Consider the following 24,197-nt stretch of genomic DNA (forward strand, 5'->3'; position numbering starts at 1 on the left):
TTCATAAATAAATAAATATAAAAACGAAAAAAGATGTAACACGTATCCTCTCTTTGTGTGAATGATACATAAACATTCTCAGAAGATTTGTACATAGTCATACTTTGCCTCATTTTGCATAAAGCCTAGTTCCACCTCTTACATCATCTCCACATCTTCCATCTCCAAAGCATCCATCCATCTCCATCTCCATCCATCTCCAAAGCAGTACAAGGCTAAAGTAATCCGCTACTACATAAAAAGAAGGAGGGGAGGAAAACAAACGCTGGCACATCTAAAATTCGAAGAAACCCTGGTACTTTCACGGGGCTACTCACGGCTCAGTGCTGGATCAGATCCCGATGGAAAACAGCTTTTCTGAGCCTCAGTGATAGATTCCCTTGATTGCACTGACTGTGAGGCACAACTCATTGGCTTGGTGGCAAGTGGGCTTGCGTCTGATAGTAAGATTTGGAAGAAAGGGAGCAAGGAACATCTCTCTACGGTCTTAAGAAGGATATCAACATTACCTGTCAAGGTACAGCATTTCATGTTGCTTTCAGTAAGTACAACTCTCCTCATAGCAGTTACCATTCGTGTTGGGAAAGCATGCTGAAGTTAGCTCAGGCAGTGCATCAAGAACTGTGAATCGGGTTCATAGAGAGCACCTGGTGAGAGGGACAGCAACAGTGTCCAGTAAAGACTCTCCAGGAATTTTGTGCAGGTTTGGGGGACACAGCTTTTAATAGTGTTGATGGAAAGCAGGGTGTGTGAAACACTGACTTCTGGTAGATTAATTCCTGTTATTTATAACCAGGTACCCATGTTCTAGTAATCTAGAAAAAGCCTTGGCTCCCTTGGAAGAAATTGCTAATGAATCTGAGTGTCTTTTGTGGAAACAGGTTGTAACTGCCTTTCTATCCACCCTTCTTAGTTGCCCTAGCAAAAGCAAATATGTAATGCTGTACACCATATCTGATGCTAGCACACCAATTGCTTTGAGTGTTCTCAGGCTTCTGAAATGGAGCTACCTCGTACATACGCTGTGCCATGTCGGCAAGAACATAAATCAGACTGCCTTTTACTTTTTAAATTGGCCCTTCAGTGCTTCATGTGACTGCAAGAATGGCACCCCCAAAACAATAGGCAACAAGAATGATTTCTGCAATGTATTGAGCTTTGTAAAACAACAACTTTATTTGAAAATATATTTCAAAAGCAGGGTGACAACCTCATAATGTAGCGTCCTTTACTGCAAACACCGCTCAACACAACGAATAAAAACAGAGCGTAAACATTTTGTCGCCTATCCGGGTGGCATCATCAGTACAACAGAGGCCAAAGATGAGCACATCAGCCTATCTAACAGGGAATCTTACACATCCGATAGGGGGCCACGGTATGTATTACAGGCTGAAGCATCACGCCTGATAAAGCAGGATTCTAAGAACTTTCTAGGGCCCCATCGCTAGTCATGAGCAAAGGTTACTGCACCATCAAAATATATGTCCCTTAGGACAGCAGTGGTAGACTGATTCGGTCCTGTTTAGTTAAGCTAAGCATTAGTAGCCCTGGCAACTGGCTCTTTTAGTCTTGTCCCACGTCTTTTGTCTATCTCGCCAATGTAGGTTGCATCACATTCTATGCACTCAACTTGATATGCACAGTCAAAATGCCTGATGGGCACAGTGCCCTCCAAATAGCGTATGAAATACGTTGGATGAAAGGAATGCGGACCACTGATTTGACTCCTTTGATGTTGTTTTTGATTGTTCTCTGTTGGAGGGATGATGCCACCTGGATAGGCAATGAAACGTTTACTCTCTTTATTCTTAATTGTTGTGTTAAGCCAGTGTTCTGAATAAAGGATTTTACATTATGAACTTTGTTTGAGTGATGATTAGTGGCGAGCTTCATACCCTGGGCCACTACTCTAACAATTGTTTGTGGTAGTGTGGCGAAATGGAATAACGAGCCTTGTAGACAATTTACTTGGCAATATATTTATTTATCTCTCATAGGTTGAAGAACCCAGTGTGGTGTTACATAACGGAGGGGCACGTAATCATACAAGACCGATCACCAAAAGGCCTTGCTTTTGACTAGATTAAAATGTGAAGCGATTGTAACATAACAAATGCTGCATGGTGGCGATATGATAGGTTCTCCTCACGAGTTGTCGCCACGGTTACGGTTAGTTGAGAAACTGCATATCCAGGTAGCAGGATCAAATTTTAATTAGGCTACTTTGGCCAACACGCGAGCATAGAGCACAGTGTCAAAAGCCCTTACAAAATAAAAAGAATACTACATCTACGTGGACCCAGAAATCAAGACAGTTTGAAATGCTGTGAACGAATTCCACTACGTTAGTTTTGCCCGAATACCCCTTTCTAAACCCATGCTGGAATTTAAAAAAAGAAATCGACAGACTCAACTTGGTTGACAACGTGGTAGTACATGATGTGCTCCATTAGTTTACAGGGAACCCAAAAAGGTGGAGCTGGTTAATAGATAGAAGGAGCATAGTTGTCACCTCTTCTGAAGACAGGAATGAGCTTGAGACCTATGTCCTCCACTCGCACACATACTAAGAACCTTTGACACAGATTAACGTATCTTCATTCAAATCTTTCACTTTCAGATGTTCATCTCTGTTGAGTGGTCTGTCATTCTTGTAATACAGATTGGAATTGAAATGCAGGTGCATAAGGGATGCTCTGAAAGAAAAGTGTTTGGTTTTAGTCCTCTCAATGTTTCTGAAAACGAAAACAAACTTCACGGTGACTATTCTTCTGAAATGAGCAATTCCAGGATGACAGCAAAAAATATATCTCGCCATATCATTATATCCACCTGGCACTTCAATTGAATAATGGCAGTTGAAGATGATGATGATTCAATTTAATGACGCATAAGCAACTCTGGCTATAGTGTGCCAAAACCATGGTAAAACTGTGACTTGTTAAATATCAAACGATTATACTAAAATAATATACTTCGTTGGTTGGTAAATTCAGATATAAACAAAAACATGATATGATAAAAATAAGCCATTGAAGAAAAGGCAATTGTTGGCTTTGTGTGATTTATGTCGAGTTTGCCACACTACGTGTTGAATAATAATGTACGCTGATACGCTGTAGCATATAAAGTACAATCATACACACGCTCAATATGTGGTGGATATGTGAAACCAATATACACATACTTACATTTCAAACTTTCTTGAAAAAGGCAGTCCAAGTCTGTCGGATTTGCCAGACTCTATACAAAGCCAGTAAGCACAGTGTGGAATGACTGATTCATCTTTCGAAGGCAGAGGTGTAGCTACCACGACGCTTCGTCATCTCAATGCTTCGGAGCGGCATAGCCTAGTAAGAAGCCATCAGAAGGATCTCATAAAGATAACTTGGTTGAAAAAGTGGAGGGTTCTGTGGGATATGTAAGAAAGCATACGCGTTACACAGCAGCTACGAGAATGATCGACTGCACCTGCATGGTTTTCAGTACGTAGACTTGGAAGTGAAAAATAAATGTGCTAACCTTGTTGATACTACTTTTCCGTCAGGACCACGCACGAGAGAACATTTGGTTTCTTTAGTTGAAGGTATCATCAGGTCCCCATGCTCCTTTGAGATGCAGCAGACAGAAGTTCGCTGAGGCGAGTGACTGCCGTTGCGGTTCGTCGCTTCGCAGCAAATCAAGAACAGTACACCGCAATGATAGGTGAAACGTTCAGAATATGGTGACCAACTCCAACACCAACCCAATGACCCGAACAAAGAGGATGAACCGGGAGTTACACAAGTTCGCAGTTCGCAAGCTCGGCATACGGCATCCATTACAGCTGACCGGATACGGAAGCATATATCGAACGCCGTGTACAGATTGAAAAGAAAATCATAGAAACTGTTGCAGGTGATAAATGCAGGGTATATTTTTCTTTCTGAGGCTCTGTAACAAAAACATATTAACGTAGAAATACCATTTCATGAAGGAAATTGACAGATATTGCGTGACCACGTGACGCGTTTGAGCCAATTGTGGGTGTTGCGAGTGGCCCCCGTGTTGACGTCATCTTGATGGTGGGCCGGGGTGGATATTCTATATAAACGTATGTTTTCTCGGTTTGACGCTAGGCGTGCTGCACTCGGATGAAGTGGAATGTTTAAAATTCGAGTTTAGAGAAACCGTGGGGTTTTAATGCGTGAATTTTCGCATGGAGAGTCCTTGTTGGGTGCTTTATCGACTACAAGTACGAAAGAGCTCCCACAGTTTCTGGTCAGAGTCCCTTTAAGGTAAGCAATACCGCCTGCATTTCAACAAGTTATATATCGGAGAGAAGGTGTACATGTACAACTCGGAGTTGGATATTGTACGAGAACTGGACCCTGGCAGAGTACGTTCAAAAAACTGAGCAGCGGTGCTTGACTTCATGTCCTTTGCCCCCAGTGCACGAAGCGTGGTAAATAAAAAAGCAGAGATTGAATGTATTCAGTTAGAACAAAACCCAGATGCTTTTGCAATCACAGAAGCCTGGCTCTCTCCCGACACCTACTCTGAAGAAATCTTCCCTCCAGAGTATAATGTTATAAGGAAAGATAGGTTGTCTAGAGGTGGAGGCGTGGCTCTTCTGCTTAAGAAAAATATTCATTCGATGTACTCCCAGGGACAGACTGCGAGTGTGTATGGTGTAAGGTGACATTGATCAATGGCGATGTTTATATAGGTGATTTTCATAGACCACCAAATGCGGACAACTTGCCCTTGATTACCTTATCGGATTTTATCGCTCAAAACATAACCTCAAGCCGAAAAATTACCATGTGCGATGATTTCAACCTCGACGGAATTCAGTGGCAGACATTGTCGTCTAGTGAATGTAAAGATAAGGGTAATGCTGAGTTGTTGATAGATATTGTATTCAGCTCCAACTTAATACAAACTCTCACCGAGTCAACACGTTCCTGCAGAGGTAGATCTTCATTCCTTGGCCTGGCGTTTGTCAGCCAATGTATCTCTGTTAATAGCTGCGAAGTTACTGATGGCTTTTCTGATCATGATATCATTGTCCTCAAATGCTCATTAAACCCATGCAGGAATAAGAGTGACAGTTACGTATTTCCCCCGATTTTTCCCGTGCTGACGATGTCAGTATTATTGACCATTTATCCTCTGAGTTTGACCATTTTGCGATTGCTGCCCAGTTGCATACCAGTGATGAGCTTAGGGCGATGTTTAAAGGTATCGTAGAATTCTGTGTTAGCACCTTTGTCCCTGTAAGAAGGAAAGTGACCGGGAGGCAACGTCCTTGGATAACACGGGAAGTGATTCACCTGAAGCGCGGGCTAAACAGGTTCAGTAAGCAACCACGAACCCCTTTGACTGTTCAGCAGATGCAATCGACCCGCAAGAATCTTGAACGCTCAGTGAAAGATAACCGAGCTAACTTCTTTAACAATACTCAGTTCTTTTCTCTCATCTTCTCCACAAAAGTTCTGTCGTTATATCTTACCTCCTCGTCAAACGCGTCCTGCGGATAGCTCATTGACGCACGATGACATCGCGGAGCGCTATAATTCCTACTTTTCCTCCGTGTTTTCCAGGGATGATGGCGCCCACATTCCATGTGAATCCTCCCATGTGACCGCTATTGATGACATTGTTTTCACTTCTCATGGAATTGCCAAGCTTTTAATGCAACTTGACGCAAAAAAATCGCCTGGCCCTGATGGCATTCGGAACTCATTTCTGAAGCGCTATGCCCAGTGGTTGTCGTTTTATATCTAGAGGTCCTTTTTACAAAAGTATACATTACTGGTGTGATCCCAGACGAATGGAAGGTAGCCAAAATAATTCCAATCCCCAAAAAGCCTGGTGAATCTGCAGTTGAAAACCACAGGCCAATCTCGTTACTTAGTGCTTGTTCCAAGGTGTTCGAGCACATTCTTCATCACATATATCAAACTTTTTGACGAGGAATAATCTTATCAGTCATGCCCAGTACGACTTCACAAAGGGGTCATCCACCGTCACTCTGTAAGTAGAGTTTATTCATTATGTCTGTGTCTGTTGACAATAACAAACAAATTGATATGTAATATTCCTTGACCTTGAAAAGCATTCGACAGGGTGTCACATGTTAAGCTCGTCCTGAAACTTCGTGCAGTTTTCAAAAATCCCCAGCTTCTGGCCTGCCTAGAGTCTTACTTAACGAATAGACGCCAGTTCGTCTACGCCGAAAAGAGAACATCCTCCATGTTACCAGTCACCTGGGGCCTACCGCAAGGGTCAGTCTTGGGCCCGCTGTTGTTCCTCGTTTACATCGATGATATGACTACCCAAGTGAAGAAACGTGCTTGGCCCAAGGTCGGCTGAGAGGAGTTGGCCAACTAAGCCAACCTTGGCCCAAGCTAAGACAACATGGTTGGGCCGACCTTGGGGATTGACAATGGCCTGAGACTGGCCATCCATTGGCCACCAAAATAGGGCCAACCTGGCCAACGCTGACCCATATATGGCCCTATCACGGCCCAGTGAGCAATTTTGAATGACAACGCTGCTTCCCAGCGGGAAAAGCAATATTGGCGAAACACTGGGCCGACGTCTGCTTCCAACCTAAAAGTTGTCGGGCCCAGCTTGCGAAAAAAGCGGATCCAGGACAATTGCTCACCGGACAATTGCTCACCACTGAAGCCGGACAATTGCTCACCGCCTCTTTCACCGCACTTATATGTAACTTTATTTCGCGGTTTTATGTGATGTGATTTTATTTATCGTTTATGGTGCTCATAGACTTGACTTTTTATTTGTTAGCTGAACTTGGGTGTACCTCGAAATAAAGTGATCGAAATCCCCATTTCAAAACAAACTACTGTAAATAAAAGTTATCTGGCTATACAATGCACAGTTGCGCGCGGGAAACTGCCAACAGCGAACTTAGACTAATCTGGACATAGCGGTGCAAACACTGAACTTGGACAAACCTAATAATAGACCACCGTAATAACCACCGTACTGTTGGAGCCAGGCTAACCTTTCCCCTCTTTCGTGTTTTTTTTTTCTGTTTTGTTTTGCAATAAACCTATATCCCCCCCCCGTACTGTTCAGTCGTCTCCGCCCTGCTAAGGGGGGTGTAGGACAAAATGTCCCCGGACGGAACGTCCCCGGACAAAATGTCCCCCGAAAAGGCCCCGGACAAAATGTCCCCAGCTGCCGTCACTCAGCCGTCTGCCAGTCCTCAACTGCGTTCTTGTTCGGCGGATTAAAAAATCAAATTATTCAGATTTTTTTCATTTAAATATGATGAATATTGATTAAATCACTGAGTTGATTTTTGTCTTCTAAGACAGATCTTCACCCCATGGCTTCCGTGTGCCACCTCGTAGTAGCGAAATCACTTTTTGAGCACATACGAAGAAGGGCGTCTAGACTTCTAACAGTGCGGCTAACAGTTACTAGCTAATGCAAATGGAGATCTATTTGAAAACTATATATTATGAATTACACCGAATAGTAATAGGAAAAAGAAATAACTGGAAAAGTTCTACGCTCCTGGAATGACCACCCGCCATGTGTAACCAAATTGTTTGCCAGTGTGCCGGAGAGCCACTGAAGGGGTCACGTGACGCTGTTTGCGCTAAAAGTCACTGAAGTATAATATATTTCAGGCAGTGGTTCATTTCCAGGCTCAGTCTCATCTTCCCCAGCGTCTCCAGCTTTAATTTACTATTCGAATTCAAACACAATATAAGGGAGGTGATTTAAATCTTGATTAATATTCATTACTTAAATCGCGATAAAAATCGGTGATTTAAATCAATCAACCCTGCACATGATAGCATGAAAAACATTTGTCACATTTGAGGTACCAACGGCTGTGCAACCGGACGGCATCTGGGGACATTTTCGGGGACATTTTGTCCGGATCCCAAGACCCGGGCATATTGTCCACAGTCCGCAGCCTCAGCTCATGATCGGGTTTGAGCACATCGACCCACTTCCGTTCTTTCTGCCGCCTCTTCCTTTTATCTTTACAGATCCCCACTCCCCAGTGACGACCAAGGACAAAGCTCCTGGAAAAACCCCCTGGAAAAACCCCCAAGACCAGCACCCGTTCCACGTGCGGATTCCTCCTCTCTCGTAACTCTTCCCGCCCTTCTATAAGCGATGACCCACTACAATCCCCTTTAGTCCTGTGGAAGGCGACGCTGTCGCCGAAACGTCGACCCCTGTAACATGTAAATAAACCTTAGTTCTCTCCCGTAATTAGTTGTAATAAATTTTTTTTAACTCTCCCTCAAGGCTTCTGAATCCCTTCTTTACCTTTTCTGTACTTATATACTTACGTGTCCATCCGTACCCCCTGAATCATCAGCATATATATATATTATATATAATTGGGTGTTTACGTCGCGAGACAACTCAGTGGCGTATATATGGCTCTTCTGTGACAGTTTCAACGATACAACACAGTCTACGTGACTGTCTCAATCTTAGGTAATATGTGCATCCCCGAGAACTGATTGCAATCGTCATGAAGAGACATCATTGGCCACTTACCTTGGTACTACGTGAAGATGAGTTCGGTAACCGACTGACGGCAAGCTATATACGGTGGCGTCCCGTCGGCACGGGCTGTTGGCCCAACGTCATTGGCCAGGTCCTCGCCGTCGTAGTTGGCAGTTAACGTTGGCCAGACGTTAGAACATGACAGGCTGGCCGACTTAGTTGGCTGCCAACTGGTCCCTGACTTTCTGCCGAGAGCCGGCCGTCGGCCAATTTCAATTGGGTAGGGACATCCGCGTTAATGTCAAACTCTTCGCTGACGATTGCATGCATCCTGTACATGGAGGTTAAGAGTACAAGCGATCAAGCAGAACTCCAAAATGGGATAGACTCTGTCGTTGCTTGGTGTACTAAGTGGCAGATGTCTTTGAATGCGTCAAAAAGTGTGAAGATGAGCATCACTCGCAAAAAGAAATCGATATTTGACTACCCTTACAAGATAAAGGACGAAGTACTCCCAAGCAGCACAATGTACTGAAAGTCGGGTGCAATAGGGGTGGGCGGGTAAATGGAAGGCCTTGAACAGGCTCGTGAAACTAAAGAACATTGATAAGACACATACCGTCCACCCCTATTGCACTCGACTTTCAGTACATTGTGCTGCTTGGGCTGGCATCCGCCAAAGAGTACAAATATCTAGGCGTTATCGTACAAGATGATCTTCGCTGGGACCGTCATCTTCACACCGTTATAGGTAGGGCTAACCAGAGGCTGTTTTATCTGAGAAGGACCTTGAAAGACTCCAATCGGGTACCTCTCGGCAACTTGCTTATGTAACACTTGTTCGCCCTGTCTTAGATTATGCATCGGTAGTATGGTTCCCTGTAACTAACAGCGCAATACAGGGCATAGAAACAATTCAGCGAAGGGCTGTTCGTTTTATATTTAACCAGTTTTCTCGTAGGCCTTCTCCGACTGAACTCTTAGCTGTGGCAGGTCTTCCCTCCCTCGAAGTGAGAACCAAAATTCAGCACTTAAAGTTACTTTGGAGTATCTGCTATGACCAAACCTGTACCCAGGCGAATGAATATGTACGGTTTTCTTAGTAGGGTAGTTCACGTCTGAAGCACGCAAAGCACATCGAGCAATATAAGTTCCGCACTAACTGTCTGAAGAACTCGTTTTTTCCTTTGACCATAGATGTTTGGAACCACTTACCCGTGGATGTTGTTGCATGTGACACCCTGCCATCTTTCGTTGAGGCTGTCACTAGCCTGTTTTTTGATTTTCAGATACACAGCAACTCGTAAAACACAGTAATTTTTAGCAACTACTTTTATATAATATCGAGTGTTCCTTCTACTATGCTGTATACGTATGTTGTATGCATATGTATTTCTTCTTTCTTCTTTTTGTTGATGTTGTAACGATTTGTATTTGGGGAATGCCCCTCCTTCTACGGCACTATGCCAGAAGTATCACAAATAAATAATAAACATATCGTGGCCATGAGGCTGGTTGGCAGTAATGACTGTGCAATGGCATTCCTCAATTACATTCCTTGTAATTTAATGACATTCAGCCCGGTACGAATAACACACACGAATGCAAACCGTTCGTTTTGATTTACGGCTCCGTGCGTATCCGCACTTTTCGTTCGCAGTGATGCGCATACAACGGATGCATAGTATAGTCCCCAACCGCACGCGCAACAATGTTTTTCGGTCATCTGTTTATTGCGGTATTAACCTTTCCCGCAAAGCATAGGGGAACGCGTGAAGAAGTTTCCAAAGAGCTAAAGGATCCAAACGTGCTGAAAGATCCATCGTGTTGGAGTATACAACGAGCGGAAGGATACAACGTTGGATCCACCTGCTCGTTGGACCCTCCACCACGTTGGACCCTTGGACATATAATCCTCGCCTGCACCCTTGCACTTCTACCAAGCTGTGCACTTCTCGGAGATATTGTTTGGCGCGAACAGTGGCTAATTCAGAATCCCAAGCACGGGGGGGGGGGGGGGCAAAAAAAATCCGACAGCCGAAATAGCAAGGACACCCCGTAGGGGGTGCACATGTAAAAATGTTAGAGGGGTATCACAAAACATTTGTAGGGGCGTATAGGGGTGCGAACACCCGGCCAGTTTCTGGGACTGCATATAATTACATTGCCTTCGGAGACGAGGGTGGAGTATGACACGGAAATGATTACCTTAATAGTATATCCAGTACATGGAAAGGATTTGTTGACCAGTGTCCATAATTTGCTCTGCGCAGCTTTCCGAAAAAGCAGTGAATGTTGCCAAAAGCACTTATTACATGTATTAGAGTAGTTTTGAAAGCTTGTATTTATTGCTTTGAATCTTCAGAACACACCAGACATGATCGTCACTGGAAGGTATTGCAATGCGACGTTTAAAAAACGTGTTTTGCATGAAGGTTCTTGAGCCATCACTGTAGTGCATGCTTGAGGTTCCTTGCTCTAGCTATAGTAACAAAAAGCACCTGCAATCGAGCTGAAGCTATGACCGAAACCGAACCGTCAAACAGAAACCGCCAAAGATGATCCCCATGCGCGCGTAATTCCAAAACACTACCCTGTACAACGGATCGCGCTGTGTTTAGCTTTAGCGGGCGAAAGCTGATCGTCTGGCAACCTGCGTTATCATGGCAACAACGAGACGCTACTACATTTTCACCAGTTTCAAATATCGATGGAGGAGATTGTGTTGTCTTCTGTTTTTCTTCCGTGTCTCGCGTTTCTCTGTTGTAACTATGTATACCAGCTCGCCCTTGCCCTTCTGCCATCGATGGAGGAAAAAAGAGTTGATGTCTCGTCAGCGATACTTTTTGAGTCTGTTTTGTTTTTCTTCTTGTTTTGTTGTTTATTCATTCCGTACCATGATAGGCAAGCCTGAGCGATGGGCGAGACACGTAAACAAACACAAACACGAAGGCCTTCGTGTTTGTGTTTGTTTACGTGTCTCGCCCATCGCTCAGGCTTGCCTATCATGGAATTTATCCACCAGCTAGCCTGCATTTACGCCATTCTGTCAATTCATTCCGTACAATTACATTAATAACATCAGCAACATAAAGCGGAGCACCCAGTTGGAAAAATTCATTATATTTGTAATTTCATGGCTCGACTTCCTGTTGAACGATATATTGAACTGTAAGCATTGACAATGTGTCAGTGTGTATATTCTTTTCCAAAAGAAGGAGTTTCGCATAATGTTCTTCGGAGGAATGACCACGCAAGATATCGGCTGAAACATTGTATCAATTAAGAGACGTAGTGGTGGCGTCGTGAAAATGGCGCACAATGGTCCACAGCTTCTGGCTTAGAGCTTCAGAACTGTTATGGTACACAATACTACCTTTCGTCAGCGGCAAAAATCGGCTTCCGGCTTTCGGTGTTTATAATTTTTGAGACCTCTCGAAACACGGTAAAAATGAACGCCAAACCAAATTACAGTAGTAAAAGATTGAATTGACTTACAACATAATAAAGTAACAAGATCTCTTTGTCACTTATCTTCGCCCTGTCTCGTAATACCCCGGAAAATATAAACACCGAAAAAAAGAAACCTTGGCTGATTGCATTTTTTTCTTGTTCCATTTAGATACAAAATAGATTGGTTGCTATCTGTAGGCTACTGATCATATTCGCTGACCGAATTCCAGCTTGCGGTGCTTACAAATATGTGACGCGCAGTGTGGGAGCAGAGAGCGCACGCAATTGTGCAATTATATCTGCGACATACCCAGCAACTAGTTGCTAGAGCAATACTGAAACATACTCGGCGCTTTTCACGGAGAGACCAGAGATTTATATGGTACACCAACCTCAACTGGAAATTAAGTCTGCCACATATGTGCCCTTTGTGTGATATGAAATTGTTTTCATAACTAAAGAAAACATCTCCTTTGCGTTCTGATACAGTTTTTTCTGCCCATGCGTGTACCTCCAATTTACGCTGGGGATTTGCCTGAATGGTATCACTGTCTGATGTGCATTTCACGCTTATAACATAGAGAAAAGTATTCACGAATCCCGAAATGTTGCTATCACCTCACTTCGATGCAAATCATCACACTACAAGCACCACGAGTATTCGCAGATCTGCGAGCGTCCCAAACGCATGACAACTTTCTCTCACAGTTCAATTCAATTCAAATATCGATGAACATGAAAAGACTACCTTCGTCGACGGCCTATGCAAGCCATTCAAATTGGCAGACCACTCTCTCCCCATACCAATAAGGAGTATCCTTCTCTTCATCGTGAATCACAGGTACTGACTGAACACAGTCTTTTGGAAAGTACCACACAGCCAACGTCTGCAATTTAACACAGCTCAGAGAAAGTTCCGCCACAGAAGTGAAAAGGTACGCTGAAGAAAGATCCCTGCATTTTTTCCTCCAACGATATTTGAAACCACAGGGAAGGCTCTGGGCTCTGGCACAGGGGTGGCGTACAATGCATTCGGCCCATAGAGATAGCGTGCCGGGGGTCCGCAATGCATTCTGGACAGGTCCTGGTCGCACGTCATGAGCTACGTCACTGTTCACGTCACCAAAAACATGGCTGCGCCCGTGATCGGTTTCGAAACGTTTGTAAACAATACGGATTCTACTTCTGTGCGGTATTTCGTGACTTCTTTCAACCTCGGTAATCAGTTTTATTGGTTATTATTGCAGCTGAGCATGCAAGTTCATAAAATTGGTCTCGCAGTGACCGCCGACGACATCGGTGTTTGGGTTCGCTCAGTGAATCGGATCGTAGGTGCTCTTCTACACGGAGTCATATTGGTACCCATCATATGTGAAATAAACTATCGCTGTGATTCGATAGATAAAATATCGCTTAGTGTTGATTTATGCCATCTTGTTCCAACTACGTCAAACTGCGGCACCGTAGTATGATCACTTTGCTTGCAACGGAACGATGGCCTATTGACAGCTAAAAAAAGTACTGTATTGCTTACAGACATTATACGAACGTACCTATATGTTTATGACATGCATGATAGATAGCACGAGGTGAAAAATTATATGCAGACATGGGAAGTAGTCAATAGTAGCGATGTTTTCTGCTGATTACCTACATCAGTTAGGTTATATTGCAAGGCGTAACTACTTAGTTGCAGCTCCTGCCTTCACGTTGATACACAGCGGTCTTTATGGCTCATTGACGCTTGAAATAAACTGGGGGAAAGTACAGATATAGCATACAGCGACCATTCTACAATGCTGCTGGGTGCTTTAGTGCATACAACATTCCACATCACGTACCTGAACACTGACAAAAGCACCACATTCTCCTCCATTCCATGCGTTATTATCCCCAAAAGGCATGGGCAGGCAAGACATCTGGTCCTAATTTCACTTTACTTTCTTTGTGTGTATGCTATAATAATAATAGTATTTATTTCCACAATATTGTGGGGGAGCCAAGGACAAAAAGCTCCTTTGGAGTTTGACAACACCTAGTGAAGCACGGCCTGACATTTTCATGCTTGTTAGGGACCTACAACTTTGCAGCCAACTTACAAAAGTGCAGCCCAAGAAAAATCATAACTAATCATAAGTTATCATAACTCTGATGAATAAGTTCTGACTGCATGGAGATGCCAAAGGTCTCGGGGAGCCATTGAAAGTACTCTCATAATCGGATCTATTTCACTGATTTTGATTCACAATGCATAAAACTTCATTGTGAAACTTGTTTGCAAGTACAAGTTTTTGCTCACGCAAAGGAAAAGTAATGAAAAATATCTGCTGCACGGGCCCAATTTTTGTAAGACCACATTTTGGAAAAGACAAGATGCACATTGTACAAGGTAAATCAGAGTACACAGAATCCCGGGCGTGGGCATGCTCCAAGGTACAGCTAGAGTACTGTCAGTGATCTTTGTGTATGATATTTTGTAAGACATGGTAGGGTGTTATGAGCATGGGAATACTGTAAAAAAATGAACTATAAAAAGGGTGAGTAATTGAAAATATACTTACATTGCATTACACAGTTGCAGTAGTCATGGCTTTAATTAATGGTATAGAAATGTAGTTTCACTAGTGACTGAACTACATCTTCAAATAGTAATAGCACTTGAACTATAATACATGATTAAAGTACTTGCTGTGCATATGTACAAAACAACAGGAAATAAGCATACTATAAGGAATCACATAAAACGATTGCACTTTAAACTAATAGTAATTGCACTTGAACAATAGTATGCAATTAAAAGACTTACTGCGCATATGTACAAAACCCCTGGAAATATTGTAAGAAGTTACATAAAACTATTGTCCTTTAAACTGAGTTAGCTTAGTAAACAATTGCCTGCATCTGACTTTATGCAGCTCCTCTGTGCGTGTCTTGCTGGCATGCCGCATACGTATATTGAGGTACTTGTGTGCAATGCACCTTATCAAGTGAAAGTAATGATTTTCCAATGGAGACTGCTCGAGCATATGTTCTTCACGTAGAGAAGGAAAGAACCCACTGTCCATCACAGAATCCAGCACTTGCAGGAGCATTCTTTGCATGAGAGTTCCTGATGCCATACCTTCTTTAAGAAGGGCCTCGCGTAGCACCTTCTCTGATCTTCTGCATATCGTGATTACATCAGGGGATGGATAAGGAAGTTTGTGAAACCTTTCTTTCTGTTGTATCAAAGAATGGTGGAGAGAAGGCACAAGAACTGTCAAGTGGGAGACACAGGTCTCGCATTTTAGGTATCCCTGTAGGTAGGACACAATGTGTCCTGCAATATATACGATAACTCTGTCACCAAAAATGGACGGTTCTGTAGGATCTGAAAAATAGTCATGATCAGAGATGTCGTTGTGCAGGCTTGTTTCTTCAGTCACCACAGTCCTCCCTTTTGACGTCCAGTTTATTATGTCTTCTGACTGCACCTGTGTTGCACTACTGACATGCAGTATAGTGACGTTTTCAAGTGGGAGACAGTTTCCTTTCCGGGAGCTTTGTACTTCAGTACTCACAATCAACTTTTTATATGCTGCTGCAAACTGCCTTGCAGTTGGGTTGTTGTTGTAGCCCCCATGTGAACGTAAGATGCCAAAGAATAGTTCTAAGTGGTCTTGGCTCACTCTATGCATTGGGAGGTAGTTCACCAGAGACTTAGAGAAGAGAGAGTCATACAGTTCAGTGGCACTTTTACAGCACACAAGGAAACCAAGGAACCCAGTTTTCCTATTTGTTTGCAGAAGAAGAGGCCCAGATTCACTTTTTCGAAGCCGAGATATGTAGGAGGTCACAATTTGAAACATTTTACGGACATCATCAATGTTGTCAGGGCACAGTGGTCTTTTCCAAGACTTTTGTTGCACATTCACTGAGTTAAGGGCATCAAAAGTATTGTTGATGATCCTAAGAAACCTTTCAGTTGCTTCAGAATCTTCGAAACCTTCAATGGCCAGGCTACGGCATTCATTTATAGCATCTGCCACAGACATACTTAGAAGCTCTGTGGCAAGCCTCACCTTCATAGGCTGTCGCTGCCAGTGAATGTGGGCTTTTCGTAGCTTGTTTGCTGCATGAAGCCCCTCTTTCTCCTGCAGTAACTGTAGTCTTTCAACGTGGTCCCACGAAACTGTGCAGCCATCTTCATCAACAAAGCATTTGAAATGTGATAAGGCATTTCTTATTAATTTTAGCATATGGCATGCGTCAAGGAATATAAATATGGGTTCTGCTGTGTTGGGATGGGGGAAGCTTGTTCTCAGATTGTTCGACTGTAGGCAGCAGCCAAGGTTTTGCAGCATGGAAAGGTTAGCTGCAGCACCATCACAGGTAAGTGACACAACTGCTATTCCAGCTTCGTGAGCAAGTACCAATGCTTCTTTCACGAGGTTGCTGCGCTGTTCCCCAGAGATGCCATCTACTAGGAAGTAGCCAATGGGTAACTTCCATTGCTCATGTAGGGAAACAAGCAGGATGACAAACGCTTCCTTAGCTACTGTGCCAGTATCGTCACAGCTTGGTCCCACACTTACATACCCATAAGTCCTTCTTCCGTCCCACTCTATGTGCCGCCTTATAGCCATTTCGTCAACCATAAGGCTGCACACAGATGGCACACCTTTTTGCTTGTTGCTCATTGCCTGCATGTGTAGTGCTGCAATTGCCTCCTTTGTGAAGCCAGGCTCACCATCGACAGACTGGTACCACCTCTTAATAGTACGGGGATGAGGAAGGCATGTGTCAAAAGTGTGACGTACGTAGTCGTACCCACGTGGTGAGAGATAGTGCAGAGTAAGAGCAAAAGCGCGGAGCTCTGGACTGTACTGTTTTGGTAAGCTAGTGCCTGCAACCTTAGCTGCCTGTCGCATAAGGAGCTCTTTGTTCGCGCCAGCAATATTTTCTAGACACCTTGCTTGTTCCTCCAGCAGAATGTTCTTGGATGTGAGGTCACTAGTTATATGCTCTAGCTTTGCAACCTTTTGTTTTATACGACGCTGTGCCTGTTGCAGAGCCTTAATCCTCTTCTTGCTGACAGTGTGAAGGTTTCCTACTCTTTTTACTTCCTTTTTGAGGAAAGCCTTTACAGGTGTATCCTCAGATGATGGTTCCTAGGACAGTATTTAGCATCTATGTTAACACATCACTGGGCCAGTTTTGATATAGATAACAGCAATGGCCATGCAGCTATCTTATATCATGCATCTATTGTTACTTGTTTATTATTTTGCTTTCATGTAATAGTAGTGTGCTGCTTGCACTTTATCAAGGGCAAGGGAGACTTATCTTAATTCTCTTACAAATGGTTCTTCCTTGAGTAAAGAAAAATAAAAGGACGGTAACATATGCTCAGTACAAGAGCCATGCCATTTGGCTAATTTGAACACTTACATGCAGTGGAATGCAGATGAGGTATATATATACATGAGTGGGAGGTAGAGTGGGAAAGTCAGGTCTAGTAGTAGAACAGACACTTGAAAAATGGCAATGAAGCTTCCTAAAATTGATTACAAGCTTTCCACACTTCTTCCTGTACTGATTCCTTTCGTTCTGTACCTGATGATGTTTCCCTTCATTCACCACCATGCCAAAGCTAGAAATAACTTTAAGGAAGCTTCATTGCTGTTTCTCACTTGTACGCAGTGCTACCCTGAACTAAGTGATGACCTAACAAACTTGTATCTTTCTGAATACATATTGTGATACTCACAGAGTACAGGAGTGCTGCACTTTTGAGTCGTAGTTGCCACAACAGGTGGCACAAAATCAGGCATGCAAATCACAGGAAGTCCACCACTGTGGGATGGCTAAAGTAATCTTTATTTCGTCAAATGTGTACAATTCATTGTGGTTTGTGTTACAGTTGTAAGTAATCAACAACATGCAGAAAGTGGTATGCAGTGGATAATTTGTCATTAGAGGGAATGAAACTAAGTATCCTACCGAATATCTTATGAAATCTTGACATTAATGCTCATGTACACTATCGGTGTGTGGCCAATCCCTCACTGTGTTCTCCAGCATGTCGTATATGTCGTATTTACATCCGATAAATATGTACTTTAAAAATTACTTCCTCCCCCTGTTTCAGAGTTTTCATAAACTTTCATGACTTTCATTAACTGCACTTCACTATGGTTGTGCCCTCTGCTCTCATGCTCAGCTGTACTTCATTCTTTGCACCAAATCTTCAGCATGTTCTTTGCACCTAAGCTAAGCTATTTTCAGTGTGGAGTTTGCCGTCTACAAGCAGTTTGCCTGTACCTGTATGACATATTATCTCTCCTGCATATCCACTGGTTAATCTTTTCACAGTATATACCCATGCAATTCTTAGTATCCCTGGTCACTACTCTTACCACATATCTGCTGGTGCTTGGGGTAGAAAAGGTAATGCTGGAGGAACTAGTGATCTGGAAATATACAGAAATAACAAAAACATAAATTACATGTTACAGGTTTGCAATGTTGAATTACACGCTTTCAGAGCACTCACGTATATTTCACATAAAGGAACCAAGAAGTTTTTTTTTTTTCACGTTTAAATAATGCTGTGAACGAAGCGTGTTTTGTGATCATGAAGTGACCAGCACATAACTGGATGAATGGCATGGGTGCTACACTGTTTTTTTTTTTTTTGTCTCAGAACTACCGATCTTTCTCTATGAGGCTTACCAGAGATGGGTATTTCAACGATTTTGGAGTTTCAGCACTGGTACTGCTTTCCAAAAGACTCTGCAAAGAAAATGTACTAAGAGATGCAGGATTATGCTTCGAAGTGGTTTAGAATAGAGCAAAATATGGTTTTTGTCACGGTGGGTAAATGAAAATTGAATTAATGAGCTCTACCACATATACTACCACAGAGGGGCAGAGAGTAATAGCTATTGCACAGCCAATTAACATTCATACAGCAATTTCCACGTGCTAACATCTTACCGGTGATGCTGCCTCATTCCAGTCATCAAAAGCTGAAAGATTCTCGCAGTCAAATCCAGTGCTGTCCTAAAATTTACGTCAATACGATTAGCACTTATCCAAACAGTCGGAAAACTAAAAACAAGCTCCAGATTTTTGTGATGATGCAAGCATATAGATCTTTTGGGACTTTAATGTGCTCAGTCACTTCATTCAAGCAAGGTTCAAAAGCACATGCAAAAATACTCACACAACACTGCTACATCTATGTAGTCAATACGGTAAAGCACAAGTAATGGACAGGAAACCTAATCATTTTGGCATTGCATTTACAATATGGCTATATTTTTTAGCAGTACACAGCAATGACAGCGTCCATATGAAAGCAAAGCAATGCTTACACCACTCAGCGCAGTATCCAAGTGACCACCTGATGTGCCCTTAAAGGGAGAAAATAGCAGAATGTCTTATATGGTGATGTACATAATCCAGCTAAAGGAAATAAACACATCATGCCCAATCGAGCTACTGTGTACACAGGTGACTTGAAATGCATAGCCGACACCTGAATATTAAACTGAGAACACTAAATCACATATACCATAGTTGACGAGGTGAATACATCCATAGCTTCGTGCACCTGTAATGCAAAATTTTTAGTGATACTGTAGTGGAATGCATATAACCAGATCTTACGTCACATAGCTCTGGTCCAGGCTCAGACACAGTATGTGGCACTTCTGTTTCTTGTAGATACTACAATGACAACAGTTTCAACAGCTATTATATATGCACCACTGCACACAACCACAATTTTTCACGTACCTGCTGAGCATGGATCAAAGAGTGTGGGCTCACCGTACTGGACCCCTGTTCAAAGGAGGAACATGATGTGTCTTACACAAAAAAGATAATGACATACCATATACATGCAGGAACTTTCCACTTTCAGGGATTTAATATAGGGCACCAAGTAACCAAGGCAACATATATAATGTAGCACATTAATGTTAGAAATGTAAGCCAGCAGTAGATATTCACATGGCACATTATTCAGCTTTGCAATTACTTCTATGCACAAAACGAAATTCTTTATGCACCTGCTGAGCTTGCGCAGAGCAGTGTGGGCCCAACCTGCCTTCCTGTTCAAAAGAGGGACCTGATGTGCTCTACACGAAAAAGAAAATCAGAACAGTATTGTATTTGGTACCATATGCACATTTTCCGATTTCGGGAACTACATACGTCGTAACAAACAAGGCAACAGAAATAAATGATGCGCGCAGTACAACGTAATAAATATAAGCCGGCTAATGCGGTTGGCACATCCTCAACTTCGTGAACTTAAGCAACAAGCATTTTGTGGTACTGTATAATGAAAATGACTAGCTTACATCACTTGGTTCTCGTCTGCTGGCTTGTAACACCTGCAGGTGCTATAAATGACAAAGTGATATCAGCAGCATATCAATGTAGTTCATGCACGCTCCGACTATCTTTTCTTCTTTTATTTTACGCACCTGTAGAGCGTGTACCGAAGAGTGTGCAACGGGAACAGCGCCTTGTCGTAGGCGGACTCGTGCCGGTGATGTCCTGTCAAAATCGTCATTCCTGAAATGCTTCGAGCAGACAACACTATTCTTTGTTGGGACCCAGCTTGGACGTCCAATTGCATGTGCCCATGCCAGCCGCAGAGAGGAATCGCGAGGAAAACTATACGAAGAGCCGAGGGCAATAAATACGAAGAGTTTCGAAACTCGCGGAACATGTCACTTACCAGTGGTATGTTATACCAGATTCTTTGCAGGCGAATGTCGAGCGATTCGCGCATCCCAAATAGCAACATATCACCATTGTGAATTACAAATAGCATGCCGACAACAGAGAAACAAAACTACCGAAGTACACGGCAGCCCCAGGCTGTGCGCTGCGTCAAAAAGCGTCGAAGTAAACAAACAAAACATGTATATGCACATGATTGGTCCGTAGAGCAATGACGTTTAGTGACGTGCGACCAGGACAAGATGGCGGTTTTGCACCAAGCGACCGCTTGAGGGTAGTTACAAATATGGCGGACATATGTCACCCCTGTGGGCTCTGGCGTCTCGGCGTCGCCCACAGTCCCCACAGTGGCGTCGCCCACTGATCTCTATGTATAAAGGTAGAGGTGTGCGCCGCCGCCGGAGGTCGGGACCTCGCCGTCGCCGCCGTACCAAAACTGTTAGCGCGCCGCCGCCGCCGATGTTGAAAAATCGGCGCGGCTGTGTAATGTGCCCATTTTGATCCACTTTTTATAAACGAATATCTCCCATACCTAATATTTTGTTTGTTTTTCTTTCATCTTAGGTTCCAGGCTTCATTTGTGGTGTTTTTAGCAGTGACAATTTCATCTCCTGATATGCTGTTTCGTTTCATTGTCGACCCTGGAGGCACACAACTCCAGGAAAACTTGTCATTCAATTCTTGCAGGTTGTTTGCCGGTCATCCACCAACACCATAGCACTGGTCATTATCCATATACAGGGTGTTTTGTTTTTTATTCGTCACAGAATTTTTGTTTAAAAAATAGCGGGACGAAATACATGCCGCTTTTGAGTTGGTCATGCGAATATTATCTCGAAGAAAGTATGTAACTATAAGATCAATTACCTCAAATTCATTAATTCTTTAATTAAGGAATTTCGCGTGAAAACGGGATAGCAGAACGGAAGATACTCATCGTTGAAAGCCATTCCATGTTTAAGAAACTCTTAAACTCGCACGTGTGTTGAAATATGCGACGCTGAATGTCGCTATGCAAATGAGCCGAAACAAGAAGTACGCCATTTCCGAGCGCAGAAATGGCGCGACTTTCGCCCTATCTGGGTTGGAAAGCGGTCTATCTGACCAACAGATTAGCGCCTACACCAATCAGCTCGATCGCTCCAAAGCACTTGGTCCTCTCACGTGGATTGCCCGTCGCTCTTTCTGCGCTCAAAAAGTGCGTAGCAAATAGTGCAATTTCTTTGTGCCGGCGAAAAGCACATAGTCAGAGAGGGTGTTTTCAATCGCGGAATTGCGGAGCTTATAATGCGCGCGAAGCATGGCAGACTCAGCCCACTCGTTCTGGACAAGTTTATACTGTAAAACCCTTTAATTTCGCGACACCTTAATTTTCGCGAATTTTGCGAATCGAGAAAATTCGAGGAACTCGTGGAGTGCGCGAAATTTAGTTGTTGCGAATATATCCCTACTCGATTCGCGAAAATTTAGGGCTGCGAAATTAAATGATTTTACAGTATTTATTCATGATAACTACAGCCTCTGCAAAAACAATGACGTGGTGGGTGCACCTTATGTCATATCGTTTGCTAACGTTCGCATATTTATATGGTTTCCCAAAAAGAGCCACTGGATCAGTGGACAGAGCTTTCACGCGTCGCCGTCCTGTGAACATTCGATCAGCACTAGCTATAACTGTTACGTGTAGTTGCCATTAAAGGGATGGCTGGTCGTTCTGATTATCTAGCTATCTTGTTTTCTCCAGCGCTTAACGCGCGCGACGAAGTTCTTGGGCGACGACCTTCTTGCGAAGTGCTTTACTTCTCCTAATGTTCCTTTGTGTGTACGGTTTTCTTTCATAATACTATCCAGTGCTCACGCACTTGTTTGGTGCAAGGTACAGTAAGTACTGCCACCGTCGCGTTGACTATGATGGAGAAAATACCCCCACTCTGAGTTGTTCGTGCGTCCCCGTTGGAGAAGAGAACACGGGGCGCACGCCGATATGACAGCATCGACGTGACGCCGCTGATGCCGCCGCCGCCGGGCCTTCAACGTGCTCTACGCCGCCGCCGAAAAAAATGCCCACGGCGCACACCTCTATATAAAGGCTGGATCGCGCATGGGAGAGGGGCTCGTGGGGGAGAGGCTCTTGAGTATGTCGAGGCAGCTGTGAAGTAACTTGCATTGATGATGATTATTCCAATTTTTATGGTGCATCGACAACAAAGGAAATAATACATCAAAACATTGGTTTGGGTGCAACCAGTTAAAAATGAATGTGTTGTTTAATAAATGCGTTGGACAAATGTTAAAACATCAGTTTAAAACATGGTTTACAATCCCTGTATCTTCTAAAAATTAAAAAGATTAAAAACTATTCTAAAAAGAATATGGGGAACTCTTCTAAAAAGAATTATAATCTCTAATTATTATATTGCTGGGTGAAGGAGCCTAAAGTCTAAGGTGTGTTTCTGATGTGAACATGTAAGAAAATATGCAAAACTAAGAGAGGCTAACCACAGTGCGTGCACTGAGGTTGTTCCTTCCTGTAAAGTAGAAACCAGCTATAGTGGATGAGGAACGTGATGCTTACCTGTACACCCAGCCGTATCACACTGCACATATTATTCACTGGGTAGCCCTCATGACGAAACCTGTATTGAGAGACCACTTGTGCCTTAAAAACTGCTACAAATAGCACGACACGCTACAAATTATTACTATCGTAACAAGCTGACGATACAGCTCAGACACAAAGGCGTTATTGAAGTCGCGCCACACCACCGTTACGTAGTTTGTTTGTCACAAATCAAACCAAGGCACAAAACAATACCAATACATGAAAAAAGGTGACAATCGTGGTCTTATTATGACGTAATACCGAACTTGTGCGCGAAGGTAATTCAAAGAAATGAATGTGGCACTTGCTTCCGCAGAGAACACCGTGTACCATGCTAGCAATGCATGCAAAAAAGCGCTCGAGTGCTTGCACATATATTGATGACAACACTACCTGTGTAGTGTAACACGTTCTTTCAAGCATATTATGCACCCAAACTGTATTTGCCGCCGGGTAAAATGCAAGTGTGCTCGATTGAACGTCGGAAGAGCGATCGAGCAAGCAGCATCCAGTGCTCGTTTTGGGCAAAAAAACACTTCATAATGGTCAACTAAATATACAGAATGGACGCCTATTTATTCCTTGATGAAGAGTGACTCACCTGTACAAATTTAGGCCCTGTAACCTTGCCAGTACGGTTGGTACGACCGTAATTGCAAGAAGTTGCCATGATCGCTGCGGCGACTGTTGTGGGTACAGTAAGATGGCGGCCGGTTTCTTCACGCTCGCGCTATGGTGGCTAGATGAATATTGTCTGGTGTGAGGAGCGCCCACAGCCTCCTATCCATGCTCCTATCCGACGGAGCGGGACTCTTGCGGAAGACGGCCGCCAGGCGCGCTGCTCCACGGATGTATGCTAGTTTCTGGGCGCTCTGGCTGGTCCCCGGGCGGAGTTCTTTCGCCGTGACAT

At 43.4% G+C, this 24,197-nt stretch overlaps 1 protein-coding gene and 1 long non-coding RNA gene across 2 annotated transcripts; both read right to left on the reverse strand.

Annotated features, from left to right (window-relative positions):
* Window positions 1–1,147: 1,147 nt before the first annotated feature.
* Window positions 1,148–3,812, reverse strand: LOC135393183 (uncharacterized). The gene is made up of 3 exons (XR_010422517.1): window positions 3,526–3,812; window positions 3,195–3,353; window positions 1,148–2,699 (listed from the first exon to the last, which is right to left on the reverse strand). It is a non-coding gene; the product is annotated as an uncharacterized LOC135393183 (long non-coding RNA).
* Window positions 3,813–17,788: 13,976 nt separating this feature from the next.
* LOC135393184 (peroxynitrite isomerase THAP4-like) lies at window positions 17,789–20,813 on the reverse strand. Its single transcript, XM_064623685.1, has 11 exons — window positions 20,681–20,813; window positions 20,424–20,616; window positions 20,298–20,339; window positions 20,004–20,072; window positions 19,729–19,773; window positions 19,600–19,659; window positions 19,505–19,543; window positions 19,305–19,343; window positions 18,925–18,990; window positions 18,661–18,720; window positions 17,789–18,398 (listed from the first exon to the last, which is right to left on the reverse strand). The coding sequence occupies exons 1-11, from the start codon at window positions 20,755–20,757 to the stop codon at window positions 18,210–18,212; spliced, it is 879 nt and encodes a 292-aa protein (XP_064479755.1). The 5' UTR covers window positions 20,758–20,813; the 3' UTR covers window positions 17,789–18,209.
* Window positions 20,814–24,197: the final 3,384 nt, after the last annotated feature.

Source organism: Ornithodoros turicata, chromosome 4, assembly GCF_037126465.1.
Source record: "Ornithodoros turicata isolate Travis chromosome 4, ASM3712646v1, whole genome shotgun sequence".
Taxonomy (NCBI): Eukaryota; Metazoa; Arthropoda; class Arachnida; order Ixodida; family Argasidae; genus Ornithodoros; species Ornithodoros turicata.